The sequence below is a fragment of the Salmo trutta genome, chromosome 13 (genome assembly GCF_901001165.1).
Source record: "Salmo trutta chromosome 13, fSalTru1.1, whole genome shotgun sequence".
NCBI lineage: Eukaryota > Metazoa > Chordata > Actinopteri > Salmoniformes > Salmonidae > Salmo > Salmo trutta.
The window spans coordinates 71,957,318-71,981,477 of NC_042969.1; the positions used below are offsets into that span (position 1 = coordinate 71,957,318).

The window sequence follows — 24,160 nt, forward strand, 5'->3', positions numbered from 1 at the left end:
GACAGAGAGGGCCTCTTTAACAGCTCTACTTCAAAAACACAACCTCTTTACACAACAATGAAAATAACATTTCAGCCAAGAGAATGTCTATACCATTTCTTCATTTCCAGCTACAACGGTTCATATTTAATATTTCTACATCTGAAAATATATTTACTAGATTCAGACGTTTTAAGCACACATCTGAGTAGGTAGGGTATGCTAATAGCTGTAGGTACTGAAGACAGAGAGAGAGGAGGAAGGGATGGAAGGGGAGGACAGAGAGGAGGCACGTAATTAATCAGCACACCAGCCGCATGCTGCCAGCCAACCTAATCATAATTAATTACACACAAGAGAAGATCTAGGAGGGGGGAGGGAGGGAGAGAAAAGAGGGAGGAAAGGAGGGAGGCTTTTATATTATCATTCGTGGAGGGAACGCCTCGACACTCACCCTCTTCTCGTCTGTGACCATGTAGTGGCATCCGTGCTTTTTGGTCAGGTGGGGTGCCAGCACGTCAAAGCGCCGTCGGAACTCAGAGAACACCATGTGATCAGGGTATCCTTTATGAAAAAGGCAGAACAAGGTCAACATTTATCTAATCATTTTTATTTGTCATACAGTTCCGAATTAAGGGGGAAAATGTCCCTCTCCCATGACTTTGCTTGACTTGAGTGGTGTCTAGTCTTACCTTGTCTGTAGATGCGCAAGGCGTCGATAAGTTTAGATCCACGGAGCTGAGCCCTCAGGAGGCCCACATCCAGCTGCATGAGGCCTGAGTCGCAGCTCTCTCCATGGGCCACGCGCGGCTCCATGCCAACTCCCAGCGCGTCTGCCTTGGGCAGCAGGCAGTGGACAAAGTGAACCCTTGACCTGCGCACCGTGTCCAGCAGAGCATCCTGGAGAGACGGAAGGCAGGGAGTTAAAGCATTAACACACACACACACGAACAAAGGCAAATACTTAATTTTGTACACATTTGCATGTATAAATAAATGTTAATATAGTTTTACTTGAATAACACAATTGTCATACAAAGTTCTTAAGAGCAACTTGGGCCTAAACCCTCTCAAAGAGGAAGCAGAGGTAGGTCTTGGGTAGGGAGAAACCCCCCCACTCACCACTTGCAGTTTGATCTGGATACAGAGGCTCTTCTTCTTGACGGCGGCCATGCCGGTGGTGAAGGTCTTCCTCATGCTAGTGGCTCTACGGAGGGCCAGCTGAGATCCCCCCTCCAGCCCTGCGATGGAGCCAGACAGCACTGTGGGCCCTCCACTACGACTAGAGAACAGACTGCTGATGTTCTTCCTGAGAGAGAGAGAGAGAGAGAGAGAGAGAGAGAGAGAGAGAGAGAGAGAGAAAGAGGGAGAGAGAGAGAGAGAGAGAGAGAGAGAGAGAGAGAGCGCAAGAGAGACAAAGAGGTAAGTATATTTTCTTTGTAAAGTGCTACTATGGAGAACAATCAGTGAATTAAATGTGTACTTCTGTGAGTCCTGCAGCAGAGTGGCAGCGTTCTGGGAGGCGGGGTTCTGCTTGGCGTGGCTCAGCCAACCCTGAGCATCGTACTCCACCCAGGCCGTCCCGTGGCTGTGGCCCAACAGGAAGTGATGCGGCTTGTCGCTCTTCAGGAGCAGGGCGTGTCCCTTGTTGTCCCCCTGGTCGGGGCCGTAGTAACTGAAGAGTCTCTCCAGCAGAGTGTCCTCAGAGCCCCCTGGCTGCACAGCCTCCTCCTCCATCAGCCACAGCAGACCTCGAGCCTCATCTGTCCTCAGATGGGTGCGCACCTGGGACCATCGCAAGAACACACACAGGTTAGAGAGGTGGGGATCTATCACTTGAGTCTAACACAAACACAAGTGAAGCAGCTGTGCAGAAAGCTTAGGTCCACAGCTCAGTCCAACATGCAGGTGCAGCTTTCACAAGCACCTCAGACACACACATTAGGCCACAACAGAGACGCTCACCCATCTCCACTCCACCAGTCATCCACACCTCCTCTCATCCACTTAACTCCATACGGAGCAACACTCTCCAAAACCAATAAAGCAACCTAGTCTCCTCTTTTTGTACTCATGGTTTAAATGTCCCAACACGGCCTTTATCCCTGGCCCAGTGTTGCCATAACATTACACCTGCTTAGCTGTGACACTTGTAGAAACTTCTCATTATGCACCAGCACAGTGTTCAAACAACCTAATATGATTCAACATCTCTGTAACAAAACAAGTCATTTTGTAAAGGCAATCCTAACGTTTCGGTAAATAAGAAGCTATACGAGAGATGAGTCTTTGCTTCCTCATTCTAGAGCTGCTATTAAAATCCACTCCTGGGCAGTGGAGCATTTAGAAACCTTGCTCTCTGACAGTCCACTTTGATACTGAATGGTGTTATTAATGAGAGAGTGTAGACTCTCTGTGGATGGAGGGAGGTGCAGGCAGGGTATCTTCACCACCACAACCTACTGAAGCTAAAGCCTTTTAAATGATTTGACAATTTCATGATTTAACTGCTAGAAGCAGTGCAGATCTGTTTCACTGAGTTGGTTTCTCTAGTAGCAGTCAACTAATTCATTGCCAAGTCAAGTAAATGTCACATCCTTTTCAGAGAGACATGAGAAATAACAACCTCTCTTATTCAGAACAATCTTATTTCCTGTAGGCTGGAGGTAGATGACCTGTGGATATTACTTGGATTCTAATATAGCATTTTGCTTGGCGCACCTCATCTAGGTCTATAGCTCTGTTGATCTTTTCATGATGTATTTTTCTCGGAGTGTTAGCTGGTTTCCAATAAGTATGCCGCTGGTTCAATAGCATTTGTTTGTCTGACTTATAGCCGTGTTTGGCCATGCATGCCCTTGTGCAATCATTCACTGACACATACACACACAAACCGCACACACACACACACAAACCACACACACACACGCAAGCCGCACACACGCAAACCGTCACAAACACACAGATGCAAACCGCACACACACAAACAAACAAAGTTATTTACTTTCGTCTCAACTTTTCAATCAATTCCTGTGTTACCCCATCCTCATTCACTTTTGATCTAATTCTTGTTAATGTCACTTTCGCGGGCCAATACACATCAATGCAACCCATTTCTGTTAAGAGCACGTGCCATGCAGAGTCGTCTCATAAATATACTGAATTGGATAGCTTTGCTCTGAGAAGCCAACCCTAACTGAAAAAGGCTCTCAACTCATCAAGGGGGCAAGGAATCAAACTTGACTGCAATTAATATCTATCCCCCCCCCCCAAAAAAAGGCAAGTCAATTGGATAGAGGTAATAAGCCTGACATGGCTTACACACAGTCACTTGTCTGAGTCAAAAAGTTCAAGATTCAATTAGGGGAGCCCTATCATTGGCAAAGAAGAGAGAGAGTAAGGACTGTGTTTAACCCCACTTGACGCTCACAACATGATGAAATCCAAGATAAAGTCCCCTCCTGATACTGTACATGCAAAAGAGGCACAGAGAGATTCTCCTTACCAGCGCTTGGGTTGATGCTTGGTCTATAGCTGCTACAGACATTGAGGTACTGGACCCTATGTCATCTAATGCAAGCTCTATGTTTTCCTAGATGGGAACAGAGCGGTTGGTTAGGTGTGATTGGAGTCAGTGATTTTCACAGTTCCTCTTATGTAAGAGTCTATAGGCAATGACATTGCAATTAAAAAAGCTCAATCTGACGTTCTATGTTATTTTCATACTAAAACAATACAGGTATGTTAATGACGATTATGATTTTATTCTTCAGGGAAGTTAAAATATACCAAATCATTGGTATCCTGTTAGTAGGAATACTTGTACTATGTAATGGTGAAGGTATTTGTCAGTGCTGTACATCTCTGTATATCTCTGCACCTCCTTATATCTCTCCAGCTCCTGTACAAAGGTGCGTTCGTGGAACAGGGTCTGCAGGCGCTCCTGGGCGTAGTTGTGGCACAGCTCCTCGAAGGTGGCACCGCGCTGGCGCTTGGCCATGCGAGGATTCTGGAAACCCGGTGTGTCCACAATGAGCAGAGAGCACAGAGAGTGCTGACTGGACTTCAGAGCTCTGACACATGATACAAAGGGTCAGAACACAGAGAGAGAGAGAAAGAGACAGAGCGAGAGACAGAGAGAGAGAGACAGAGCGAGAGACAGAGAGAGAGAGACAGAGCGAGAGACAGAGAGAGAGAGAGAGAGAGAGAGAGAGAGAGACAGAGCGAGAGAGACAGAGCGAGAGACAGAGAGAGAGAGAGAGAGAGAGAGAGTAAAAAAAAACAGAGAGAGAGAGAGAGACAGAGAGAGAGAGACAGAGCGAGAGAGAGAGACAGAGAGAGAGAGACAGAGCGAGAGACAGAGAGAGAGACAGAGAGAGACAGAGAGAGAGAGAGAGAGAGAGAGCGAGAGACAGAGCGAGAGACAGAGAGAGAGAGAGAGACAGAGCGAGAGACAGAGAGAGAGAGAGAGAGAGACAGAGAGAGAGAGAGACAGAGCGAGAGACAGAGAGAGAGACAGAGAGAGACAGAGAGAGAGAGAGAGAGAGAGAGAGAGAGAGACAGAGCGAGAGACAGAGAGAGAGAGAGAGACAGAGCGAGAGAGAGAGAGAGAGAGAGAGAGAGAGAGAGAGAAAAACAGAGAGAGGAAAATGGAGAGAAAGATGAAGAACAATTATGGGAATCAGAGCCATTCAAAGAGAACAATACTGTAAATAAATGATGGTAAAGTAAGAAATATAAGAAAGAGGACAAAAGAGAGATGAGCTGACAGACCTGTTAACGAGGGAGATAACGAGGGTGAAGAGCTCTGAGTACAGGCCTGAAGCCATGGCCTCCAGACAATCCAGGGCTGTGATCTTAGAGACTGACGGAGAGGGAGGGCGAAAGAGAGAGAGGGAGAGAGAGAGAGAGAGGGAGGGAGAGAGAGAAAGAGAGAGAGGGAGGGAGAGTGGAGGGAGAGAGGGAGGGAGAGGGAGGGAGAGGGAGGGAGAGAGAGAAAGAGAGAGAAAGAGGGAGAGAGAAAGAGAGAGAAAGAGAGCGAGACAAATATTTGTGTTTATTTATTTTCCCTTTTGTACTTTAACTATTTGCACATTGTTACAACACTGCATATAGCCATAATATGACATTTGAAATGTCTCTGTTCCTTTGGAACTTTTGTGAGTGTAATGTTTACTGTTCATTATTTTTTTCACCTATATCACTTGCTTTGGCAATGTAAACATATGTTTCCCATGCCAATAAAGCCCCTTGAATTGAATTGAGAGAGAGAGAGAGACAGGGGAGAAAAGAGTTGTGAGTTAAAAAGCACACGCATAGCCTTTAGTATGTTATTCTATTCTATTTATTTCATTCAACTTATTGGAGACTGGTGGTCTCTGAAGGTCCCTTACCTGAGCTGTCTCCTGCCCCGGCCTCGTCGGGCCCCCCGCGAAAGGAGGTGGACCTCTGCAGGGCACCCTTGACCTGGTGCTTGAAGATAGAAGAGGAGAGCTCCTCCAGGGTGCAGCCCAGCAGGTAGGCAGCCTTCTGGGCCCACTCATGACGGGCAAACTGCTTACGGCCAGCTGGGGACCAGGTACAGCATACAGAAGTCAGAACCCCCAATCACTGGCTATTAGAATTAACTCAATGATCTCTTCCATACTGTAGCTCAATGCTAAACACATTGCTTTTGTGGCTAAGTTGGTTGGAGCATAGTTTTTAATAAACGCTAACAAACAACTCCATCTTTTGAGCTTTGAGGCCTCCTCTACCTAGACTGGTAGACTGGAATAACCACCTTGGCTCAAAGAGAAGGATTGAACTGAACAACCCAGAGACTAGACTGCTAAGCACTGTTAGCTGGTTTTACAACAACTCTCCGTCATCCCATGTTACTGGCTCCGTGTGGCGGATCACCCCCACTGTTTTCTGGAGAGCTTTCAGAGACACAGCGACTCAGGCAATATGGTCGCCTCTAACCTCTCATCAAACAACACTCTGCCACAGAGTCCAAGAAAAACATTCTAGACTAGAGAGACAGTTAGAACATAGAGAATCAAAACAATGTTCTGACACAAACAACTAGAAAGTAAGTTCCCCTGTGGGTTGGGGGGGGCGGGAACCAAACAGGTTCAAATGAACAAGCTTTGCTATTGGTTTGGGTCTGAATAATAATAACAGTGCTGTGGAATTGGAAGTAGGCGACATGGGGAGACATCAGACAGAGAGCTTTAAAGGACAACAAAGTTCTGATTCATGAGGCAAAGGAAGAGAGGGAGAGAAAGTGAGACAGAGAGAGAGAGACAGCGAGAGAGAGAGAGAGAGAGAAAGAGAGAGAGTGCGAGGGAAAGAGAGAGAGAGTAAGGGAGAGAAAGTGAGAGAGAGTGCAAGGGAAAGAGAGAGAGAGTGAGGGAGAGAAAGAGAGAGAGAAAGAGAGAGAGAAAGAGAGAGAGAGAGTGAGGGAGAGCGAGAGCGAGGGAGAGTGAGGGAGAGAGTGAGGGAGAGTGAGGGAGAGCGAGAGAGGGAGAGTGAGGGAGAGCGAGAGAGAGAGAGCGAGGGAGAGAGAGAGAGAGAGAGAGAGAGGGAGAGCGAGGGAGAGTGAGGGAGAGAGCGAGGGAGAGTGAGGGAGAGAGCGAGGGAGAGTGAGGGAGAGAGCGAGGGAGAGTGAGGGAGAGAGCGAGGGAGAGTGAGGGAGAGCGAGAGAGAGAGAACGAGGGAGAGAGAGAGGGAGAGAGCGAGGGAGAGTGAGGGAGAGCGAGAGAGAGAGAGAGAGAGAGAGAGAGGGAGAGTGAGGGAGAGCGAGAGATAGAGAGCGAGGGAGAGAGAGAGAGAAAGAAAACTATAAAAATGCTCAAGACAGAACGTCTGGGTAGAATGATAAAGACATTAAGAAAGACGACATATCAACAAGACTCAGTTAAAACGAAAGAAGAGATTGGTTTTAATGTTGTTTTTTCCATTACCTTCGTCAGCCTCTGCATGTAAAGGGCGCAGCATGCAAACATGCAAGTAGAGAGAGGGGGTTAGAAACACAGTTCATGTATTAACAATTTACATTTATCACTGGAGAACAGACACTGAGTTACAAAACATTAAGGACACCTGCTCTTTCTATGAAATAGACTGACCAGGTGAAAGCTATGATCCCTTATTGATGTCACTTGTTAAATCCAGTTCAATCAGTGTAAATGAAGGGGAGGAGACAGGTTAAAGAAGGATTTTTAAGCCTTGATACAATTGAGACATGGATTGTGTATGTGTGCCATTCAGAGGGTGAATGGACAAGACAAAATATTTAAGTGCCTTTGAACAGGGTATGGTAGCAGGTGCCAGGCACACTGGTTTGTGTCAAGAACTGCAACGCTGCTGGGTTTTTCACGCTTTACAGTTTCCCGTGTGGAGACCATGCCCCGACGAATAGAGGCTGTTCTAAGGGCAAAAGGGAGGGTGCAACTCAATATTAGGAAGGTGTCCTTAATGATTTGTACACTAAGTGCATATTATAGAACTAACACCATCCATGCTCTGAGGTGCAGGCAGGAGAACCGTGTGAGTGAAGATACCACAGGCATGCTCAGAGGAGGAGATACCTGCTCTGGTCCTGGAGAGCTGCAGTTTGTTAAAGCCCAGGTCTAACACACATACATCTACTCATCATGATCTTCAAATTAGACCGTGACTAGTTTTCTCAGGTGTTGGTGCTGGGCTGGAGCAAAAGCCTGCAGTCCCCAAACACTGGCGTTGGCCACCCCTGTGGTCAAGAGCCAATTGTGCTAAGGGACCAAGGAACACAGGGAGGATGGTTAAAATCACCTCGGTAGAGAGGTAGGGAGAAACGTTTCTTTCAAACCCTTCACCCTTTTAACAGGTATGGAAAAGAGGACATTATAGTGTGAAGTGAAGTGTTAAATAGATGGATGGAGGCTAATCCTTTAGTTCCCACGGCGTTGATCAGACAACAGCATCATGCCATGGAGAGAAGCATGTACACACTGCCCTCTGCTGGTGGGAACAACCCCTGCTGTGGAACCAATCCGCTGATGAGAGCAAGTAGTAGTAGCAGTAGTAGTAATAGTAATGGTAATGTAGTAGTAGTAGTATCAGTAACATAGAAGTAGTAGTATAGTACTAGTAGGAGCAGTATTAGCAGTAGTAGGGTAGTGGTGTGTGTGAGTGGTGTGCGTGAGTGAGTGAGTGAGTGAGTGAGTGAGTGAGTGAGTGAGTGTGTGTGAGAGACAAGAGAGAGAGAGAGAGAGAGAGAATATAAACAACAACTGTGCAGTTAAAATTGACAAACACACATTTCTCTCCATAGGGCCATGGGATGAGACAGGGATGCAGCTTGAGCCCCACCCTCTTCAACATATACAGTGTATATCAACAAATTGGCGAGGGCACTAGAACAGTCTGCAGCACCCGGCCTCATGCTGCTAGAATCTAAAGTCAAACGTCTACTGTTTTCTGATGATCTGGTGCTTCTGTCACCCAACCAAGGAGGGCCTACAGCAGCACCTAGATCTGCTGCACAGATTCTGTCAGACCTGGGCCCTGACAGTAAATCTCAGTAAGACAAAAATAATGGTGTTCCAAAAAAGGTCCAGTTTCCAGGACCACAAATACAAATTCCATCTAGACACTGTTGCCCTAGAGTACACAAAAAACTATACATACCTAAACATCAGTGCCACAGGTAACTTCCACAAAGCTGTGAACGATCTGAGAGACAAGGCAAGAAGGGCCTTCTATGCCATCAAAAGGAACATAAAATTCGACATCCCAATTAGGATCTGGCTAAAAATACTTGAATCAGTTATAGAACCCATTGCCCTTTATAATTGTGAGGTCTGGGGTCTGCTCACCAACCAAGAATTCACAAAATGGGACAAATGCCAAATTGAGACTGCCTGCAGAATTCTGCAAAAACATCCTCTGTGTACAACTTAAAACACCCAATAATGCATGCAGAGAAGAATTAGGCCGATACCAGGTAATTATCAAAATCCAGAAAAGAGCCGTTAAATTCTACAACCACCTAAAAGGAACCGAGTCCCAAACCTTCCATAACAAAGCCATCACCTACAGAGAAATAAACCTGGAGAAGAGACCCCTAAGCATGCTGGTCCTGGGGATCTGTTCACAAACACAAACAGACCCCACAGAGCCCCAGGACAGCAACACAACTAGACCTAACCAAATCATGAGAAAACATAAAGATAATTACTTAACACATTGAAAATAATTTACCTAAAAAACTGAGCAAACTAGAATGCTATTGTGGCCTAAACAGAGAGTACACAGTAGCAGAATACCTGACCTCTGTGACTGACCCAAAATCAAAACACGCTTCGACATTTGAAATGTCTATATTCCTCTGAAACTTTTGTGGGTGTAATGTTAACTGTTGTTTATTATCTATTTCACTTGCTTTGGCAATGTAAACATACTGTATGCTTCCCATGCCAATAAAGCCCTTTAAATTGAAAGTGAGAGAGAGAAGGCGAGTGTGGGGGAGAGAGAATAAAAGAGTAAGAGAGTTTGAGTGAACAGACAGTAGGGACATGACAGAATGTGCACCGGGGCCTCCCAGACAGTAGGGACATGACAGAATGTGCGCCGGGGGCCCCCAGACAGTAGGGACATGACAGAATGTGCACCGGGGCCTCCCAGACAGTAGGGACATGACAGAATGTGCACCGGGGCCTCCCAGACAGTAGGGACATGACAGAATGTGCACCGGGGCCTCCCAGACAGTAGGGACATGACAGAATGTGCACCGGGGCCTCCCAGACAGTAGGGACATGACAGAATATGCACCGGGGCCTCCCAGACAGTAGGGACATGACAGAATATGCACCGGGGCCTCCCAGACAGTAGGGACATGACAGAATGTGCACCGGGGCCTCCCAGACAGTAGGGACATGACAGAATGTGCACCGGGGCCTCCCAGACAGTAGGGACATGACAGAATGTGTGAGTGAGTGCAAGCGTGCCAACTGTTGTTGACATGAGACTGGTCTAGCCCCAGCCCACCCCCCGCAACTTCATGATACACCCCAACTCAAAACCCTGCTGCAGCCCTGTGTATATGAAAGACAAGCAGCACACACGCACGCACACAGAGAACACAGTCCATGGAGACGAGGCAGTCTGGAGCCTAATGATTCTAAAAAGTTCATTACCACATTCATCTAGGTCTGTGACTGCGGGGGAGGCAATATCAGAGAGCATGAATAAACATTCTCTAGACTAGCAGCACAGAGACACAGCTATTATATCTGCCTTTATTAACATAAGAGAAATGTCTGCACACATTCAACACTCCAACAGTTTTATAAATTAAACAACTACAAATAACTTTTCCCAGCCTCCTTTGTGCGCAGCGAGAGAACAAAGTTAGCGCTCCTCTCTCGGAGGCCTAATGAATGGCTCGGTATGTGGCCTGTTCATATCTTTCAACTCATTATTTAATTAAACCACTCATGGATGAGAAGCAAATGTAATTTACGATGCCATCGCGCTTGATTTGAGTATGTATCCCTTATCTCTGGGAAATAACACACACATACACACACTATAATTTAGATTTTGATCACGGCATTTCTGTGTGTTTTTTCAATGCAATGCTTGAAAGGCCTTACAGTGAAGGACTCATAGCCTATACACATACATGCATACAGTACATATATACAGTACATACATGTACAGTACATACATGCATACAGTACCTGCATGCATATAGTACATACAGTACATACATACATGCATACAGTACAGTACATGCATATATGCATACAGTACATACATACATACATACATACATACATACATACATACATACATACATACATACATACATACATGCATACAGTGCATGCATACAGTACATGCATACAGTACATGCATACATACAGTGCATACAGTATATACATGCATATAGTACAGGCAGCACAGACAGTACATACATACAGTACATACAGTACATACATAGTTATGTCGTTTTTTATGTATCACTGAAAACTTTCTAAGAGATCCCTGTTGGGAGCAGCGAACACTGAGCGGACACAATCAAGCTGCCCCTCCCTCCTGCCCCAACCTCCTGCCCCACCCTCCTGCCCCTGCCTCCTGCCCCCTGCCTCAACCTCCTGCCCCACACTCCTGCCCCATCCTCCTGCCCCTGCCTCCTGCCCCTGCCTCCTGCCCCTCCCTCTGTCTCCTGCCCCTGCCTCCTGCCCCAACCTCCTGCCCCTGCCCCTCCCTCTGCCCCATCCTCCTGCCCCTGCCTCTCCCTCTGCCTCCTGCCCCTGCCTCCTTCCCCTGCCTCCTGTCCCTGCCTCCTGCCCCCCTCCTGCCCCTGCCTCCTCTTCCGCCACCTCCTCCTCCAAACTCTTAAAGGGATACTTCGGGATTTTGGCAATGAGGCCCTTTACCTACTTCCCCAAAGTCAGATGAACGTGTGGATACCATGTTAATGTCTCTGTGTTCAGTATGAAGGAAGTTAGAGGTAGTTTTGCAAACTAGCGTTAGTGCAATGACTGGAAGTCTAGCGCTAGTTAACAACTTCCTTCAAACCACACGCTGAGACATAAACATGGTATCCATGAGTTTATCTGACTCTGGGGAAGTTGATAAAGTGCCTCATTGCCAAAATCCTGAAATATCCTTTTAACATCCACTCTACCCCCCCATGTCTACCTCTCTGGCTGGCATGTTGGAACTGCGCTTTATCTTCTCCTATAACTAACAATCACTTATTGCATCTTAACCTGGCTGGATTACTGCAGAGTTCTCAGTCAATTAGTTCAGTGAGTAGGGTAGTGGTCCAGTAGAGATCCTATAGTGAGTAGGACAGGGCTAGGGTTCCTTACCTTTGGTGGCCCCTGCGGCCCCCAGGTGGTAGATGGCCCCCAGGATGAGCCACAGAGCCCTCTGCTCCTCCACTGAGATGCCCAGCACCTTCATGGCTGCCTGCAGCTTGGTGAACTGCTGAGACGACTTCTGTTTGTCCTCCAGCTACAGAGAGAGGGGAGGGAGGTGGATGAAGGACACAGTTCAGACAGTTTTCCAGTTGTCCTACACACATACACACACAATTCAGAAAATGACATATAATACACATAATAATAAGAGCATAATAACAGCATTTTACTTTAGACTGAGGCACAATTCCGAAGGCGCTGTTCTCTGCAAAGTGGTTAAAGTGCAGCTCCGTTCTGAGAGGAAACAGAGGAAATTAACAGGTTCAAATGACAGTAAATAGCTAGTTTACACCACAAGGTTAACATGAGAACAAGATTATATACACAAGACCAAGCTTCTACAATGGACTGCAACCACCCACTTCAATTCAATCACAATTAAGAGGGTGTAGAAGGCTCACCTGAGAGTGCTGTCAGCTCCGGACATCATGTAGTAGAAGATGTTGAAGGTGGACTCAGTCTCCGGCCGTTTGGTCACTCTCAGCTTCTCAAGCAGCATGGTCTGAGGTACAGGAAAAGGACAACAAGATATCAATATGTGTGTGTGCGTGCGTCAGTGTCCATGCCGTGTGTGTGCGTGATACTGCTTACCTGTACGGATGCGGAGGCCACCTGGCCAGCCTGGTCAAAGTCCAGAGAGACAATCTGAGAGAAGCGGCTGGCGTTGGTGTTCATGGAGGTGGAGCTGTTTCCAAATGCTTCCAGGATGGTGTATACTGCCTGCCACTTCTCCCCTGCACGGACCGAGGGAGGGAGGGAGGGAGGGAGGGAGGGAGGGAGGGCAGAGTACAATTAGTGGACAGCTTTATTTATTTCAAATATCATGTCAGTGTTTTGGGATTTCACATACTGTTCCACTGGTGAGGGAAATAGACTACCATCTTTGATAATCATGTCATATCAGTTAGGCTTTGTCAATTATTCCCTTAGTGGAGCTCGTTTCCCTCTTTTGACATCAAGCTGAGCAGGAACCCCTCATCACTCAGAGAGTAGGGCTACCAGTCAGACTCACTTAACCCTAATGATCAAGCTGAGCAGGAACGCCTCATCACTCAGAGAGTAGGGCTACCAGTCAGACTCACTTAACCCTAATGATCAAGCTGAGCAGGAACGCCTCATCCCTCCGAGAGTAGGGCTACCAGTCAGACTCACTTAACCCTAATGATCAAGCTGAGCAGGAACGCCTCATCACTCAGAGAGTAGGGCTACCAGTCAGACTCACTTAACCCTAATGATCAAGCTGAGCAGGAACGCCTCATCCCTCCGAGAGTAGGGCTACCAGTCAGACTCACTTAACCCTAATGATCAAGCTGAGCAGGAACGCCTCATCACTCAGAGAGTAGGGCTACCAGTCAGACTCACTTAACCCTAATGATCAAGCTGAGCAGGAACCCCTCATCACTCAGAGAGTAGGGCTACCAGTCAGACTCACTTAACCCTAATGATCAAGCTGAGCAGGAACGCCTCATCACTCAGAGAGTAGGGCTACCAGTCAGACTCACTTAACCCTAATGATCAAGCTGAGCAGGAACCCCTCATCACTCAGAGAGTAGGGCTACCAGTCAGACTCACTTAACCCTAATGATCAAGCTGAGCAGGAACCCCTCATCACTCAGAGAGTAGGGCTACCAGTCAGACTCACTTAACCCTAATGATCAAGCTGAGCAGGAACCCCTCATCACTCAGAGAGTAGGGCTACCAGTCAGACTCACTTAACCCTAATGATCAAGCTGAGCAGGAACGCCTCATCACTCAGAGAGTAGGGCTACCAGTCAGACTCACTTAACCCTAATTGCTCCTGTACGTAGCTCTGGATAAGAGCGTCTGCTAAATGACTAAAATGGCAATGTAAAAGTAGGTATGTGAAACTTATATAGCCTACTGCACCTCCCATAGCAGCTCCCCTGTTTAACAGTCTAGTCTAGTAGTGGCTGGTGGCTGGGTTATGGAGCTCTCATTAGCCCATTACAGCTAACCAGAAGAAGCTGAGGAGTTTTGATAAGCTTTGCTAATTATCCCCCAGCTCCACAGGGCATCATTAGGGGCTCCCCTCATCCATCACACACACACATACACAAATGCACATTAACACACACACATGCACATGCGCACATTCTCACACACACACCTGGAATACTGAGCCAACTACAACCGCTCTTCGAACCAAAAGGTTTTGAAGCCAGCTTCCATCAAGCTGCCCCTCCCTCCTCCTCCTCTCTCAAATTCTCAGTAACACCCCTACACTCTCCCACATGCCTACCTCTCTAGCTGGCTGGCTGGCTGGCTGGCTGGCTGGCATGTTGGAACAGCTCTTTATCTTCCCCTACTAGCTAACACATCTACTGCACCTGTTATAATGGCTGGATTTCTGGAGTTCTCACTCAGTTAGATGACACTGATCTAAATCAGTAACAACTCAGTGATTGTCCTCCTGTGTACAAACACATGTGGAGCCATTACATTATTTCCTTGATTAGCTATTAGGCTATTAAGACTAATTACCTACAGAGTAATTAAGTGAATTTAAACCACCACGGCTATTAAGTAACACTGAAGTAATTAAGCCACCATCTCGGACCAAACTAAGGTGATTATAACAGTCCTTAAACATTCTTTACATTTTATTTATACAATTCCCTCAGTCATTTAATAGACAAAAATCCCTGAATACTAGCTTTACTGCTCGCTGGGAGGAAATGAGCTGCCCAGAAGGAAAGAGGTTAACTCATCATAGCAGAGGACTCTCTCACCAGAGAAGATCTTTCCGGTGCTGCCAGCAATAGAGACCAGGTACTGGACCAGGTGTTGACAGTTGGTGGTCTTGCCGCTGCCGCTCTTCCCCAGCAGCACGATGGACTGGTCCTGACGCGTGGTCAACAGGTTCCTATAGGCCGACTGGGCCACCGCGTAGATGTGAGGTGCCGTGTCCTCTCGCCTGCACCCCTTAAACATGTGCATCACCTGATGGGAGGGAGGGAGGGAGGGAGGGAGGGAGGGAGGGAGAGGGGTTGGGGGAAAGAGAGGTACAAAACATTTTAACTGTAGTTCACCTCTAGTCCTCCCAGTGACTCCTATACGGTCCTCAGAGGGGCTCTGTGTGTGTGTGTGTGTGTGTGTGTGTGTGTGTGTGTGTGTGTGTGTGTGTGTGTGTGTGTGTGTGTGTGAGTGTGTGTGTGTGTGTGTTCACGTGTGTTCGTGTGCGCGTCCTTATATCGCCACATTCCCAGCTAAGCACCCTGTCTGTAAGGTCTAATGGGTAGTAGTTCCATTATGAGTGATGCGAGTTAAGTAGATATTACAACCTACAGGCCTCCTCAATACTGTCACCTCTAAATCTCATTAGGATAATTGGATTTCATTGTCATGTTGTGGACCACTGAAGACTTCCCTCTCTATCCTCCTAGTCATCTCTCCTGTTTTAATTCATCCAACCTCCTCTCCCTAACAGGAAATACTATGACATAATAGCAAGGAAATACACAATAAATAATGGCATTAAGTACACCCCAATGCGTACATCAAACAGCATGCATGATACCATTCTAAACGGAGAATAAACAAGAATCATGTCAGTGGAGTGGTACAGATACACTACCGTTCAAAAGTTTGGGGTCACTTAGTCTGTTTCTCAAACTAGACACTATAATGTACTTGTCCTCTCGCTCAGTTGTGCACCGGGGCCTCCCACTCCTCTTTCTATTCTGGTTAAAGCCAGTTTGCGCTGTTCTGTGAAGGGAGTAGTACACAGCGTTGTACGAGATCTTCAGTTTCTTAGCAATTTCTCGCATGGAATAGCCTTCATTTCTCAGAACAAGAACAGACTGACGAGTTTCAGAAGAAAGTTATTTGTTTCTGGCCATTTTGAGCCTGTAATCGAACCCACAAATGCTGATGCTCCAGATACTCAACTAGTCTAAAGAAGACCAGTTTTTTTCAGCTGTGGTAACATAATTGCAAAATGGTTTTCTAATGATCAATTAGCCTTTTAAAATGATAAACTTGGATTAGCTAACACAACGTGCCATTGGAACACAGGAATGATGATTGCTGGTAATGGGCCTCTGTACGCCTATGTAGATATTCCATAAAAAACCTGCAGTTTCCGGGTACAATAGTAATTTACAACATTAACCTGTTAGGGCTAGGGGGCAGTATTTACACGGCCGGATAAAAAACGTACCCGATTTAATCTGGTTACTACTCCTGCCCAGTAACTAGAATATGCATATAATTATTGGCTTTGGATAGAAAACACCCTAAAGTTTCTAAAACTGTTTGAATGGTGTCTGTGAGTATAACAGAACTCATATGGCAGGCAAAAACCTGAGAAGGTTTCATGCAGGAAGTGGCCTGTCTGACAAGGAGTCGTTCTTCTTGTCTCTGTTTATTGAAGAGTGGGGATCTTAGCTGTAACGTGACACTTCCTACGGCTTCCATAGGCTCTCAGAGCCCGGGAAAAAGCTGAACGATGACGAGGCAGCCCCAGGCTGAAACACATTATCGCGTTTGCCAAGTGGCCAATAAGAGGACAAAGGTGCGTGCCCGAGTCAACCCCGTGCTGTATTTTCTTTCGGCTGTTTACCTAATTGCAGATTCCCGGTCGGAATATTATCGCTTTTTTACGAGAAAAATGGCATAAAAATTGATTTTGACATTGACATGCTTCGAAGTACGGTAATGAAATATTTAGAAATCTTTTGTCACGAAATGCGCCGTGCGCGTGACCCTTATTTACCATTGGGATAGTGTCTTGAACGCACGAACAAAACGTCGCTGTTGGAACATAACTATGGATTATTTTGGACCAAACCTACATTTGTTATTGAAGTAGAAGTCCTGGGAGTGCATTCTGACGAAGAACAGGAAAGGTAATCAAACTTTTCTAATAGTAAATCTGACTTTGGTGAGTGCTAAACTTGCTGGGTGTCTAAATAGCTAGCCCTGTGATGCCGGGCTATCTACTTAGAATATTGCAAAATGTGCTTTCACCGAAAAGCTATTTTAAAATCAGACATATCGAGTGCATAGAGGAGTTCTGTATCTATAATTCTTAAAATAATTGTTATGCTTTTTGTGAACGTTTATCGTGAGTAATTTAGTAAATTGTTAGTAAATTCATCGGAAGTTTGCGGGGGGTATGCTAGTTCAGAACGTCACATGCTAATGTAAAAAGCTGGTTTTTGATATAAATATGAACTTGATTGAACAAAACATGCATGTATTGTATAACATAATGTCCTAGGTGTGTCATCTGATGAAGATCATCAAAGGTTAGTGCTGCATTTAGCGGTCTTCTGGGTTTTTGTGACATTATATGCTAGCTTGAAAAATGGGTGTCTGCTTATTTCTGGCTGGGTACTCTGCTGACATAATCTAATGTTTTGCTTTCGTTGTAAAGCCTTTTTGAAATCGGACAGTGTTGTTAGATTAACGAGAGTCTTGTCTTTAAATAGCTGTAAAATAGTCATATGTTTGAGAAATTGAAGTAATAGCATTTCTAAGGTATTTGAAAATAAATCGCGCCACAGGATTCAACTGGCTGTTTCGTAGGTGGGACGATTTGGTGCCACCTGCCCTAGAGAGGTTAACAATGTCTACACTGTATTTCTGATACATTTTATGTTGTTTTAATGGACAAAAAATGTGCTTCTCTTTCAAAAACAAGAACATTTCTAAGTGACCCAAACTTTTGAACGGTAGTGTATGTTCTCATGAAATGTGCGTCTGTGTGAAGACATGCATCTGCTGTGTGGGTCCTCTCTCCTCACCTTCTCGGAGTACATGGAGGGAGCGCTGAGGGGATTGATGATGATCATGTTGGGCCCGGCGTGTGTGTGGATGAGGTTTCCCCCGTAGCGCTGCCGCAGGGAGTGCATCACACTGGACTCATTGAGGTACTGCAGCGAGGCCAGGTCCTCAGAGCGGTCAAACAACGGGGGGTTCGCCTGGGACAGGAGCAAAGGTCAAAGGTGACTGAGAAGTGTTGTAATACTAGAGCTTTATTAAAGGAACACTCAGCAATATGAAAACATCATACATACTGAGACTCTGGATGTCTGAAGTGGGACTGCTCACAGAAACGACCAACAACAACAGAATTCAAATCTGCCAAGACTACCACCTTGCCTTTTGATAAGCCAAGTTGAAGTTTCTCCAGGTTGCCTACACCTATTTCATATTTTCAGATTGATTTAAACAAAGAGTCCTCTGTAGGGGTAGAGGCTAGGGGTCCATTTGAGACTGGCAATCTGACTAGTAATGTCTTGAGTTTCACTGAGGAGTAGAGGAGCAGTATTAAGAGACGTCGAGCAAAGATTTAGTATGCCACACCATGACTTGCCACCAGGAATCTGATGCCAAGTCTTTGATGCAATTAAAACAGATGTCTCCCTCCAACCTCAGACGGGTCCAAGTTTGCACTTCCCTAATAAAACAGATGGTTCAAACGTTTGATTAGATGACGACCTTTACACTGTTGAAAACACTATCTGTCCAAAGTCACCCTTATTATCAGTTCACCCTATGAGAGTTAAATGACTGTACATAACACCAGGAGGGGATTTCAACTTTTTCTTCGTCCTGAAAGCAGAGCAGACATCCTCTAGTCAAGGTCTTGGAGACAGCATGTTGAGAATTATGGGAGGTTTTTCTGCATTGTGCCAGAACAGTTTTTAAAGCGTCCTGTAACAGATATCTCCGTGATTCGGGCCTGGTGCCATATCTGTGCGAGTCACCTGATCGAGGCCTGCCAAACTCACACCGGTTCCCCTCTAACCTGTCCCCCTGTCCACAGACGTCCCACAATCCCCTGGGCCAGGTACAGTCTGCATCCTGGCTGACCATCTGTGTTTGATTCTGGTTCCAGACGGGCTGACTGAGGGGTGCCAAGACCCCCTCCCTCCTTCTTGGATATTTCCCCTACATGCCACCCGCCCCCCTCAGGTCGATCTCTGCTTCATGGACCTCCTAACGGACTAGCCTATACCCTAACCCTGACGGCAAACCTAAGATAGTCTATGCAATCAAGTAAAGTCAATGTCTTCTCCTTTGACCCTCTAAAGGAACTAGAGTTTAGCCCCAATAACAAAACTAAGATGGAGTCTGTAAAATCAAGTAAAAATACATTGAATGTGTAGTCCCTCCCTCACCCTCACCTTCTCCACGTCATCGTCATCTACGTCCAGTACTGTCCCGTCATGTTCCAGTTTGATCTTCACCTTCCCCTCCGGCAGAGAGCCTGCCTCCGTCTTCAGCAGCGTCGCTATGGACACACACACACACACACACACACAATTAACTTATTGAGATATACAGCGCATTCGGAAAGTATTCAGACCCCTTCACTTTTTCCACATTGTGTTATGTTACAGCCTTATTCTAAAATGGATTAAAATAAAACAATTATTCATAAATCTACACACAATACCCCATAATGACAAAGCAAATGTATTTTTTTGCAAATGTATTCAAACAAAAAAACAGATATACCTTATTTACATCAGTATTCAGTCCATTTGCTATGAGACTCTAAATTGAGCTCAGGGGCACCCTGTTTCCATTGATCATCCTTGAGATGTTGCTACAACTTGATTGAAGTCCACCTGTGATAAATTCAAATGATTGGAAAGGCACACACCTGTCTATTAAAGGTCCCACAGTTGACAGTGCATGTCAGAGCAAAAACCAAGCCATGAGGTCGAAGGAATTGTCCATAGAGCTCCGAGACAGGCGTGTGTCGAGGTACAGATCTGGGGAAGGGTACCAAAAAATATCTGCAGCACTGAAGGTCCCCAAGAACACAGTGACCTCCATCATTCTTAAATGGAAGAAGTTTGGAACCACCAAGACTCTTCCTAGAGCTGGCCTCCTGGCCAAACTGAGCAATAAGGGGAGAAGGGCCTTTGTCAGGGAGGTGACCAATAATCCGATGGTCACTCTGACAGAGCTCCAGAGTTCCTCTGTGGAGATGGGAGAGCCTTCCAGAAGGACAACCATCTCTGCAGCACTCCACCAATCATGCCTTTATGGTAGAGTGGCCAGACGGAAGCCACTCCCCAGTAAAAGGCGTATGACAGCCCGCTTGGAGCCTGCCAAAAGACACCTAAAGGACTCTCAGACCATGAGAAACAAGAGTCTCTGGTCTGATGAAACCAAGATTAAACTCTTTGACCTGAATGCCAAGCGTCATGTCTGGAGGAAACCAGGCACCGCTCATCACCTGGCAAATACCATCCCTACGGTGAAGCATGGTGGTGGCAGCATCATGCTGTAGAGATATTTTTCAGCAGCATGGACTGGAAGAATAGTCTGGATCGAGGGAAAGATGAACAGAGCAAAGTACAGAGAAATCCTTGATGAAAACCTGCTCCAGAGCCCTCAGGACCTCAGACTGGGGTGAAGGTTCGCCTTCCAACAGGACAACGACCCTAAGCACACAGCCAAGACAACGCAGGAGTGACTCTGAATGTCCTTGAGTGGCCCAGCTAGTGCTCGGACTTGAACCCGATTGAACATCTCTGGAGAGACCTGAAAATAGCTGTGCAGCGATGCTCCCCATCCAACCTGACAAAGCTTGAGAGGATCTGCAGAGAAGAATGGGAGAAACTCCCCAAATACAGGTGTGCCAAGCTTGTAGTGTCATACCCAAGAAGACTCGAGGCTGTAATCACTGCCAAAGTTGCTTCAACAAAGTACTGAGTAAAGGTCTCAATACATATGTAAATGTCATTTTTCAGTCTTTCCTTTATTTATACATTTGCAGAAAAAATAAACATGTTATTGCTTTGCCATTATGGGGTATTGTGTGTAGATTGATGAGGGGAATTAAACATTTTAGAATAAGGCTGTAAAGTAACAAAATGTGGAAAAAGTTAAGGGGTCTGAATACTTTCCGAATGCACTGTAGCTTATTGGCTGGAGTGTGCACAGACACGGTATCAGGAAAAAACAATAGCATATAGTTTAAAAGCAAGGGTAAAAATGAACAGGGCCAGAGCTCTGCACCCCTCTTGATCTAAGATGTAAGGCAGGAACTTACCCAGGGAGAAGCCATCCTTGTGGACCAGCCAGACCTTCTCTGAGCCGTACCATGTCTGCTCTGCGGCTATCTGCTCCTCTGTCTTCACCTGGAAGAGATGGTGGAGAAGACAACAGTCACATACACACACAGCAGAACAATGGCCAGGTTACCTTTCACGGGGCCTTTCTGTGGCTGCAGTAGCTACCACTCAGCAGTTTTCAACCAAAGAGAGGCTTTAGACTCGAGAGGACATGTGCTCCCTACAAACACACCTGTTCACATCAATAACATTCACTCATGTGTGTTTAAAGTAGCTGGTTATCAGGCTAGCGTTGAGAGCTTATAGCATGTTACACAGTTATGTATAGTAGCATTGTAAATAATGGGCTGACAGTGGGCATGCAGAGGACTTGCTAATAGTACATGTGATGAAAGGCAGGGCGCTGGAGAGGCTTCAGTGGAGCAGGCAGAGATAAAAAGCAGTTAGGATTTGAAGGAGTCCCAGATCACAAATCACAGAGAGCCATTTCTCCAATTCGGCTCAGTGTCACCTAGAAATGCCTGACTGCTCTGTGTTACCATGCTTGACCTTCCCAAAGTCTCTCACACTCCACTGGACATGCGCTTTCAGGCTCTGTCTGTCTGTCTGTCTGTGTGCCTATGTGTCTGTGTGTGTGTGTGTAAGAGAGGCAGTGAAATCTGACAGAGAACATGAAGTATCAGTGAACCGAATCTGGACAAAGACACTGTTGGATGCACATCAATGTCACACAGCATGGTGGGTGAGGGGAGGGAGGTGTATGAAGAGAATGGATACACGATCCATACAGCACAGCAACACAACACAACACACCGAATGCTAGGGATGGGCTGTATCCTGAGGGATGACAACAAGACAATAACAAGTAAAGAACACACAGATAAAAAAAATGTCTGAAATTCACAGTGTGAAATATAGGCCTATATACAATGTTATTTTTAATTATGCATAATCAGCCACAATCAGATGAAGTTTTTTGCAGCGTCTGTCTCATTGTCTCTTAAATGGAAAACTGACGTCATGCAATGACATCTACACGAGACAAAATGTGATGGTATGATTGATCCTGTGGAATCCACACAACCACGAATCTTAAGTGCCATCGAACAACTTTAATTTTGAGTGTTGATTTTCCCCTGAAATGTTCTAATTAGGTGAAAGAGGGCCAAATGTGCAAGTGGCTTGGCTTTGAGTGAATACTATGCAGATGTCATTGGTGGGGGTAAATGAAACACAATGAAACACAGCACACAGGGTACACTGCACTTCAGGGGTCGGTGGTGGGAGTGGTGGACGTGGGAGGTGGAGAGGGTGAATTACACACAGGCACAGCAAAGGCCAGACCTTGGGTTGTTGGGCAGCGGCGTGAGACACCTGAAGGATGGCCACGGGATCCTCGTCCACCTGTTCCTGGAGGACGGCAGGCGTGAGGGAAGGAGAAGTGGTCAAAGGTCATAGTTAGAGCGGAGTTACAGTGGAAAGATGGGTAGCAATCCACCAAACAACACAAAACATAATGTCTAGTATGTCATCATCGCTCATAACCATGAGCTGCTGGAATGGAGAGATATACAGCGCCTTCAGAAAGTATTCAGACCCCTTGACTTATTACACATTTTGATACATTACAGCCTTATTCTAAAATCTATTCAATTGGTTTTTCCCCTCATCAATCTACACAGAATACCCCATAATGACAAAGCAAAAACAGGTTTTTGAAATGTTTGCTAATTTATTAAAAATAAAAAAAGACTGAAATATCACATTTACATAAGTATTCAGACCCTTTACTCAGTACTTTGTTGAAGCACCTTTGACAGTGAATACAGCATCGAGTCTTCTTGGGTATGACGCTACAAGCTTGGCACACCTGTATTTGGGGAGTTTCTCCCATTCTTCTCTGCAGATCCTCTCAAGCTCTGTCAGGAGCATCGCTGCACAGCTATTTTCAGGTCTCTCCAGTAGATGTTCGATCGGGTTCAAGTCCGGGCTCTGGCTGGGCCACTCAAGGACATTCAGCGACTTGTCCCGAAGCCTCTCCTGCGTTGTCTTGGCTGTGTGCTTAGGGTCGTTGTCCTGTTGGAAGGTGAACCTTCGCCCCAGTCTGAGGTCCTGAGTGCTTTGGAGCAGGTTTTCATCAAGGATCTCTCTGTACTTTGCTCTGTTCATCTTTCCCTCGATCTTGACTAGTCTCCTAGTCCCTGCCGCTGTAAAACATCCCCACAGCATGATGCTGCCACCACCATGCTTCACCGTAAGGATGGTATTTGCCAGGTTTCTTCTAGACGTGATGCTTGGCATTCAGGCCAAAGAGTTCAATCTTGGTTTCATCAGATCAGAGAATCTTGTTTAACTAACTCATCCTTCATTATTCTCTGAAGTTTCGTTTAGAGTTTTGAGACAAATTTGAAAACATTATCAGATATCATCAAGCCAGTGTTTTACCATTTAAAGTAACGAGAACATTATGTAAGTTATCAGGGTCAAGACCAGGGAGGGATGGGAAGAAAAAACTGCGGGATGGCAAAGAACGAGGAGAGGTCAGGCTCTATGTCTGTGAGATGAGCTAATGCATCATGACACATCATGTCATAAAGGGGAGACAGAGAGAGCAACGAAACAGGAACACCTGCCAGTCATAAATCACACACACTGCCATTCATCCACACTGCGACTGCACACCACACGGGGCAAACAAACATGCAGCACATCTTAATCAGGGGACTATTCCACTGCCATGCTACTGACAAAACAAAAAATGCACTGGGTTGGTTTGTCAGTTTCCATACAGGTCAAGGTCTGTTTGATTGCCCTGGAGGCATCTAGACACTATCACCGTTTAATACCGGCTTTGTTCCAAAAACAAATGAGGAAGGGAAAACACCAAGCACCATTACAGATGAACCTTACATAGACAAGCAGGGTCAGAGAGGGGAAATTTAGAAGAGGAATCTAGGCTTACATTCCAACATGCCACACGCGCACACACTTCAACCAGGCCACCAGAGGGGACCCCTGGGGGCCACAGTACCTGAGGGGGGTTTGGGGCTGGGGCAGGAGAAAGGGTCGGGGCTGAGGCACAAACTGCCGGCTCCAGCTAGCCATACAACAGCCACAGATAGACACAGCCAAGCACCAATTAGAAAGAAAGAGATTGAGGGA

At 46.1% G+C, this 24,160-nt stretch overlaps 1 protein-coding gene across 6 annotated transcripts in view; it reads right to left on the reverse strand.

Annotated features, from left to right (window-relative positions):
- LOC115206472 (unconventional myosin-XVIIIa) overlaps positions 1-24,160 on the reverse strand; it is a 168,515-nt gene that overhangs the window by 59,188 nt on the left and 85,167 nt on the right. For 2 of the 6 annotated variants that reach the window (XM_029773512.1, XM_029773511.1), the window contains 18 exons: positions 22,343-22,408; positions 20,977-21,064; positions 19,094-19,200; positions 17,708-17,884; positions 14,690-14,900; positions 12,531-12,673; positions 12,341-12,441; positions 12,110-12,173; positions 11,829-11,973; positions 6,927-6,938; positions 5,373-5,546; positions 4,753-4,843; positions 3,860-4,052; positions 3,485-3,571; positions 1,463-1,764; positions 1,102-1,288; positions 672-879; positions 434-543 (listed from right to left, as the gene is read on the reverse strand). In XM_029773512.1, the coding sequence (XP_029629372.1) occupies positions 434-543; positions 672-879; positions 1,102-1,288; positions 1,463-1,764; positions 3,485-3,571; positions 3,860-4,052; positions 4,753-4,843; positions 5,373-5,546; positions 6,927-6,938; positions 11,829-11,973; positions 12,110-12,173; positions 12,341-12,441; positions 12,531-12,673; positions 14,690-14,900; positions 17,708-17,884; positions 19,094-19,200; positions 20,977-21,064; positions 22,343-22,408 (2,466 nt within the window). Of the gene's footprint in view, positions 1-433; positions 544-671; positions 880-1,101; positions 1,289-1,462; positions 1,765-3,484; positions 3,572-3,859; positions 4,053-4,752; positions 4,844-5,372; positions 5,547-6,926; positions 6,939-11,828; positions 11,974-12,109; positions 12,174-12,340; positions 12,442-12,530; positions 12,674-14,689; positions 14,901-17,707; positions 17,885-19,093; positions 19,201-20,976; positions 21,065-22,342; positions 22,409-24,029; positions 24,096-24,160 lie in introns of all 6 variants that reach the window. The other 4 variants (XM_029773514.1, XM_029773513.1, XM_029773510.1 and 1 more) reach the window with 3 other exon arrangements.